The sequence below is a fragment of the Myotis lucifugus genome, unplaced genomic scaffold (genome assembly GCF_000147115.1).
Source record: "Myotis lucifugus unplaced genomic scaffold, Myoluc2.0 scaffold_343, whole genome shotgun sequence".
In the NCBI taxonomy this organism is placed as follows: Eukaryota; Metazoa; Chordata; class Mammalia; order Chiroptera; family Vespertilionidae; genus Myotis; species Myotis lucifugus.
In genome coordinates, this window is record NW_005871391.1 from 732,396 (window position 1) to 740,101 (window position 7,706).

A 7,706-nucleotide genomic window follows, 5' to 3' on the forward strand; every position below is an offset into this window, starting at 1 on the left:
TTGGGGCATAACACTCTTTAAACATTCTCTGAAGATATCAGATGATCCTTAAACTGGTGAAACTAGGGACATGTGGGCTACATTATATGGTCATTAAAGGCAAATGAGAAAATAAAAATTAAATAAACTCCATTCACATTTTACAATCTTGGCTTTATTGAGTGCATGTCAAAGTTAAGTGTGATGGCAATATGACATGTGTAGAGCTGCCTGGAATTTGGATGCTTCTTCACTCTGCTAGGCAGATGATGATTTTCTAACAATTCTGGAGAGACATCTATTGCTAACCCAGGAGTGTACCCTAGAGAAATAGCCATTAAGTCTGAAAAAAAAAATGTTTTATTCAAAACTATGGATTTCTAGCTATGAGAAATGGATGCGATTCCAGCATAACGTGAGGGACCAGCAGGGCTGAAGAACAGAGCACAAAAGTCACAGAAGGCAGAGACTGTGTGCTTCTATTTTCCTACTTTCTGGAAGTGTCACCATTTCTACCACCCATTTGTACATAATACTTTTAAAAGATGACTTTTAATTCAGCTTCCTTGTAAAAAGATAAGGAAAATCAGATTTGATGTGAACTTAAATTCACACTGAAACAGCATTTAAATGAATTCTCTTTAACCACCCAGCCATTTTGCTACTTTTTGGTGAGTAGATAGTCTATGCCAGTCATTGTGAAAAAGTCTTTATTTTAAGAAAAAAGTTTAGTTAACAAAAATTTTTTTTAACAAATTTCACTTAGCAAAATACACCCAAAAGGAAATCACAGTAAAGAAAGCTTTAAGTCAAGGCCTCACCAATTCCTACAGTATTAGTAATGTGTCTCAATTTTCAAAACTAACTTTTAAAAAGCTTAAACTTAACCTAAGAGATTTTAAATGAAAATAAACTAGAATGAACAAACATGAGAAATGTTCCTCTTTGAATTAGGGATCTAGCACCTTGAGTTTCCCAAAAATCTCATCTCCCCAATGTGTTCATGGTGATATGGTGTAAAAGATCCACATTTGATGTACTTAAAACTACTTGAAGTCAGATAACATCACCCCTGAAATATGCTACCAAAATATTAAAAAAAAAAACCAAAAAACTGGAAACAGTTTTAGTTTACTCAATATCACATGCCAGAAGAAAGTTTGCATGAGAAAACACTGAAGAGGTAACTTTTTAATCCAGATTTCACAAACTCATGGTGCAAAATGGGTCCCCACAGCTTCTTCTAGAGTAATAACTGCTTTTCACTGCTTGTTGGTTGCCTATGAAAAATTATAACTCAAATGCTTTATAAAATATAAAATTAGTCATATCCAGTCATGCTGTTCTGGCCACTGTAGCTAGCAGCTCCATAACAGCCACTCACAGATGGGCTCTCAAGGCCACTGTAAGTGGACTGGGCTGATACTCCCATGCCTTGCATCATCTGGCTGCTATATGCCCCATTGCTAGCCCCTGTTGTGGAATTCAAGAAAAGTTCTATGTATCTATGCTGCATGTTGGCCCTGTCTTTGGACATAGCTGCCACAGCTTCTTCATGAGTGGCAAACTCAACATCAGCTTCGCCCGTCACTCTTCCATCAGGGCCAATCTCAATATGGACTCTTACAGGGTTGAGAGGAGAGAAGAAGTTGTAAATGTCATTCTCTGTAGCTTTATACGGCAGCCCTCTCATGTGGACACAGTGTCCAGTGGTACTCTGGACAGTGAACTCGCCATCTCCATATCTGTGGTCATACACCCCCGAGAGACAGTAACTGAGGTCTCTTCCAAACATGTCAGCGGTAAAGCCATAGCCATCGCTGAGACCGCTGTACTCCTCATAGCCCCCATAGCCTGCACTGTAAGCACCAGACCTCATCCTATCCAAGCCTGCCTGCTTGACAATGCCAATATATCTCCTGGCTGTACCAGGACGGTCATAGGGCCCTGGCCGCTGTACAGACATAAATTTCAGAGGGGGGTCTGAATATGTCCTAACTTCTTCCTGACTGCTCTTGAACACTTCAATATACCTGTGCCCTATTCTCTCCTTGTGCTTTCCTAGAGCCTTCTCAGCTAACTCCTGTGAGGCAAACTGCACAAAGGCTTCCCCTGTAATCTTGCCCTCAGGGTCCACAGGCAATGTGATCCCATTTGGCACAATTTCCAACCCTGAGAAGAACTGAACAATTTCCTCCTTGGTGCATCCAAATGGGAGTCCTCGAAGCCGCACGAAGCCATCATTAGCAGTGTCAGCACTGTTTGGACCACTGTGCTTCAACACCCAATCCATCTCGGTTCTGTGGGACTTGAACACCTCAATGTACCGGTGTCCCATGCTTTCCCTGTCCTTTTTAAGGGCCATTTTCACGTCATCTTCGGATTCAAGTTCAACGAAAGCCTCACCACTCTGCCTGCCTTCTCTAGTGTAGATGAAATGAATGCCTGCGGACCCATCATGAATTATGCAGCCGGAGAGGAAATTCTGCACATCCTCAATAGAGCAGGACCAGGGCAGGCCACGGAGCTTGACCACAAAGCCTTCACCTCCCTCAGGGCCCAGCATCATGGACACTTGGTAGGGCAGACTTCAAATAAACTCAGCTGCTGCTTTTTGTAGCTGAAAAGAAAGCAAAAACTACATAATTTCCCCTTTCATATGTATAAGAAGAACATGCAATAAATACAATTTTCTCCCTTTTACAGAGAAAGATAAGAGAAGTTGAAATACAACAAATACACTTGGATTTAAGATTCAATTTCAGGTCTTTCAAAAAATGTACACATTATCTAACAGACTGAGAAAGAACAAACTGGGCTCTGGCCAGCTTGGCTCAGTGGACAGAGCGTCAGCCCGAGGACTGAAGGGTCCTGGGCTCGATTCAAGGGCCCGTGCCCGATTGGCGGGCTTGATCCCCAGTAAGGGATGTGCAGGATGCAACTGACCCATGATTCTCTCTCTCTCCCTTTCTAAAATAAAACAAAAAGAGAGAATTGGGGGGTGCGGGTGTTTAAGACCCCTCTATGAGACTCTTTGACATCAAGTAAAAACAAGTGATGAACAGACTAGTTAAAACCACAACAACAGGCTAACATTTCCTTTGGCACTGGGAATAGGCGTTCTCTTTATAAACAATGCTGCAGGACACAAGACAGCAATGGCTTGCAGTGGGTAAGGATCATTTTTTTCTAGATTGTCAAATGAGTCAAGTGTGAGACCAAGATGAAGTCACATCCAGATAAGCAGCCAAGTCCATCACTGAACATTAGTTACATGCATCTCAAATACAGAAATGAAATAAGCTTCTCAGGTTCATATACAAATAAAATCATCACCCTGGCCAGGTAGCTAGCTTAGTTAGAACATTGTCCCAATATGCCAAGGTTGGGGGTTCCATCCCCAGTCAGGGCTCATACAAGAATCAACCCTCTCTCCCCCTCTATAATAAATTTTTTAAAAAGTATCAACATTAGCCCTAGCTGGTTTGGCTTAGTGGATAGAGCTTTGGCTTGCGGCCTGAAGGGTCCCGGGGTTGTAGGCTTGATCCCCAGCAGGGGGCGTGCAGGAGGCAGCCAATCAATGATTCTCATCATTGATGTTTCTATCTCCCCCTTCTCCCTTCCTCTCTGAAATCAATAAAAATATATTTTTAAAGGTGTCCACATTAGAAACTTTGGGGGGGGGGGGGGTATCAACACCACATAATATATATTGTCCGCTTCACTTTGCTGAAGGATAGGAGAAAAAAAATAAACACATACAAGAGGGTGCCCTTCTCATAAGGTGTCATAAAGTACTTTGTGGCATCTGGCAGCCAGAGTTCAAGCTGAAACAGTAAAGGTCAAATCCAACCAGAAGGACAGTTTTCTAAAGAGGAGGAACCGAACCAATATATGCATAAGAGACAATATTTTTAGTGATCAATGCTCAAAATGGGTACATATAAGGTTATGGAAATTAAATGTTTCATGAAAAGTGTCATTTCACATGAAGTATAAATGCAGCAATTAAAATCAGTGGTGCCCTAGTCAGTTTGGCTCAGTGAATAGAGCACTGGCCCTGGGACTGAAGGGTCTCTGGTTCAATTCTGGTTGAGGGCATGTACCTTGGCTGCAGGCTCAATCCCTGGCCCCGTGAGGGTATGTGTGAAGGAAACCAATTGATGCCCCCCCCCCCTTCCTTACATTCTCTCTAAAAATCAATAAGGAAATATCCTCAGGCAAGGACCAACAACAACAAAAACTTGGGCATATTAGAAAAAGATAAAAATAGAGCCTTAGCTCAAATGAAATCACAAAACATCCCTCATGGAATTGAGGTATTTACACTATTAGTGCAAAATATGGACAAATACATAAAAAGAACTCCTAAACTCGCCCAGCTGACATCTCTCAGTGGTTGAGCATCAACCTATGAACCGTATATCTGGAATCTGGATTGCCAGCTCTATCTCCAGTGGAGGCAGGCAGCCAATCAATGAATCCCTCTCACCACTGATGTTTCTCTCTCCTCAGAAATCAATACACACACACCTAGTTTTTCTTTAAAACCCACAATTAAAAAAATAAAAAGCACACTGAGGTAATTTGAGCTAAGAAAAAGCAAACTGGTAATAACTGCACTAGTATCAGAGAGAACAAATTATTGACAAGTTACATTTTGATCCATCATTAATTTTCATAATTTAAATTCAGTATAATTAATTTGAGGCAGAGGCCTCAAATTCAATGAACCCATCATTACTCTCAGATGGTCCCATTCTCCACCTTAACCATGCCCTTAAGCCAGTGGTTCTCAACCTTGGCTGCACATTAGAATCACCTGGGAATCTTTTTAAAATCCTGATTTCTGGGCCTCATCCTCCAGAAATTCTGTTTCTTTGTTACTAACGTGGCCTCACCCAGGTGATTCTAATGTGCAGCCAAGGCTGAGAACCACTGCCCTAAGCTCTATCAGTAACTCCTGCCTATAACTATAAAGGCTTCTTACAATTCTATCTTCAGTCTGAGCAGATTGCATGGCAAAGAATGAGCTAAATAATTCTTTCGTGATCTCAATGATCCAATTGTCATTCTTTTTGTATAACCCTCATATTTCTAATTCCTATATCAATATCCCATACCAGAATCTGTTTCTTAAACTTCTCTAAGCATAATGACTCAATCTGCTGCTGAAGTGTTCCACGTTAAGGTGACTTTATGTCCCTCTCCCATTCAAAGTCTCAGTGGCTTTCCACTAACATTGGAACACAAACCACAAGGCTAAGAGGTTCTAAGGTCTTGCAACTTTGGCCCTCCACACACTATCTACTAGCTGGTATCACCCCATAATTTTAAAATCTTTATTCCTGTGCCTGAAATGTGCCAGGCTCCCTTGGATTTGACACACATGGTAATTCTCTCTAAATATATTCCACCCAAACTCTGTCTAGCTAAACCCTACTAATCCTTAAAGCCTCAGCGCAAATATGCTGCGGTTCCAAAAGATCTTGCCCTTGCTACAAACTAAATCTTATGATTCTATGCTCCCACAGCATAGAACGTGTCTTCAAAACTGCATTGGGAGCCTATGTCAGTTCTGTTGGTCACAGCTGCCCCACCCACCAGGTACTGAAGGCTGAAGACCAGCAAGTAATTAATTTATGGCCACAAGGGGGAGGGTCAATATCTTCCTCTAGAACAGGGGTGGGGAACCTTTTTTTCCTGCCATGTGGATATTTATATTATTTTGAAGGCATACGAAATTACCAACTTAAAAATTAGCCTGTTCTATTTGGTCAAACATTTAATGAACTCATCCCTAATGCTTTTGGCAGGGCCAGCCCAATGATTTCTCGGGCCTTAGAAAGGCTGTGGGCGGGAGGTTCCCCACCCCTGCTCTAGAAAATGGCAGTCCAGTTAGGCTGAGAAAGACATGCAGGAAACATGAAAGAACAGGCATTTCATAAGAATCAATTATGCAATTAAACACCACATAAAACTAAACGATTTCCACTTTTGCTTTCATAATCCTCTACACATTTATATTGTTTGCTGAGACAGTACTAAGAAGTTCTTCAATTTCACATTCCTAAGAAAATTTTATGCGTGGATATAACACAAATTACATTCCTTAAATTAGCTCACCTTAAAGAACGAGGAGGGATGCCAACAGCCGGAGACACTCCTGGGAGGCACGAATTGTCCTAAAAAAGAGCAACATGGCCACCTTGCCTCAGTGCCGAGAACTCCCCAGAGCAACCAGGTTAGTTAGTGGTCCTGGCGCCTTCCTGAGAAAGCGGGGCTGGGGGCTGCCCTCAAGCACTTCAAGGCTTCCCTTTTCATAGGGTAATGCAAAGGATTAACAGCAAGGAAACTCCCACTTGCCTGGAGGCGACAACTCAATTCCCTGGTTTCCATACAAAAAACTACCTGAAGAAAATTTAAATATTGAGGCGGGTGGAGCGGTACTCGTGGTGGGTTGGGATGGGGGCGGCAGCGTGTCTTCTCAGGGATGGGCCCCAGAGCAAGTCGCTGGGGCTGTAATTCACTAACATCCCGGGGGGCAGCAGACACACTCAACACTCTTTCCCAGTTTTACCTGATAACTTCACTTCGTGTGACCTGACATTAACCTTTTGATTAACTGAGAAGGAATAAGGGGAGGATACGTTGAATGAAAAACGCTTTTAACAGGAAAAACACTGCCCCCGCCCACAGCCACGGGATAAGGCCGCCCCCAAAGGCCTGACTCGGGAATGAAGTGCAGGAAACGGATCTGAAAACTAAGCTACAGACAGAACTGGAACCCCACGTCACCTTCTCTGGACGTGATCTTAAATGTTACCCATTTGCCTAGTCTCACTAGCCTCCTGCGATTATTCAGGAAGCACATGGGGGGGGGGGGGGAGGGCCTTTGTATAAATAATATAACTGTTAGCCTAGGACGCTAATCTGGGCCGGGATCCGCACACCTACACCGCCCGGCCTCCCGCGAGGCTCCGCATGTGCTCATCGCTCTCCTGGTTCCGGAGACTCGCTCACCTCCAGGCGGATCCAATCGAGATAAACCGGGCGCGCCCTCGCGGCGGGCGGGCCGGGCGATTTAGGTTTATCTGCGCAGTAAACAAGGCGCCAACCGCGCCTCCCACCTTCTGGAAGGTTCGGGGACAGGGACTCAGCCCTCCTTCCCAGCGTGTTCTGGGGAGGCCCAAAGGGCATTTCGCCCTCATTTGTAAATTCATTTCAACCGGCAGCTGGCGGCACGCACAGCCAGGCCGTCCGGGCGCCCTAACGACTCGGAAACTCCTATTTCTAAGTCTCAGGCCGCGGGCGGCGCCCCTCGGGGCCACACGGTTGGCCTTCTTCCTGTCAAACTTACCGCTGAGGGGAGCAGGGCCGAGGTCGATTTTCATCCAGCGAGCGCGGCTGAGGCCACAGGACCCGACGCCGCCGCCTCAGAAACACAGGGGGCTCCGGGCGAACTGCAGGCGCATCTCCCGGTCGTCGTTCACCTGAAACTGAAACTGCCGGCGGGAGCGCGTTAGTGCGGGCGGAGGCGCCGCCAGCCGCCAGGGGCGCGTCGGGGCGGTTTCGGCGGGAAGCGTGGCCGCCGTCCCGGACGTGGAGCTCCTGGGGCGACCGGGCACCGGAACTAGGAACGAGTTCGCCCCGCCTCCGACCTGGTGCCCGACAGACCCCGCGGCGGAGCTGGGAGTAACGCCGGACCCTAGGGCGCCCCAGCCAGC

The 7,706-nt window shown here is 45.2% G+C and overlaps 1 protein-coding gene across 6 annotated transcripts in view; it reads right to left on the bottom strand.

Annotated features, from left to right (window-relative positions):
• The window catches only part of HNRNPF (heterogeneous nuclear ribonucleoprotein F), a 36,425-nt gene that overhangs the window by 19,352 nt on the left and 9,367 nt on the right, over positions 1-7,706 (bottom strand). For 3 of the 6 annotated variants that reach the window (XM_014466554.2, XM_014466556.2, XM_014466553.2), the window contains 3 exons: positions 7,340-7,484; positions 6,106-6,164; positions 133-2,599 (listed from right to left, as the gene is read on the bottom strand). In XM_014466554.2, coding sequence (XP_014322040.1) covers positions 1,301-2,548 — 1,248 coding nt within the window. In that variant the 5' untranslated portion in view covers positions 2,549-2,599; positions 6,106-6,164; positions 7,340-7,484 and the 3' untranslated portion in view covers positions 133-1,300. Of the gene's footprint in view, positions 1-132; positions 2,600-3,637; positions 3,848-6,105; positions 6,165-7,339; positions 7,485-7,706 lie in introns of those variants that run through there. The other 3 variants (XM_023764713.1, XM_023764715.1, XM_023764714.1) reach the window with 2 other exon arrangements.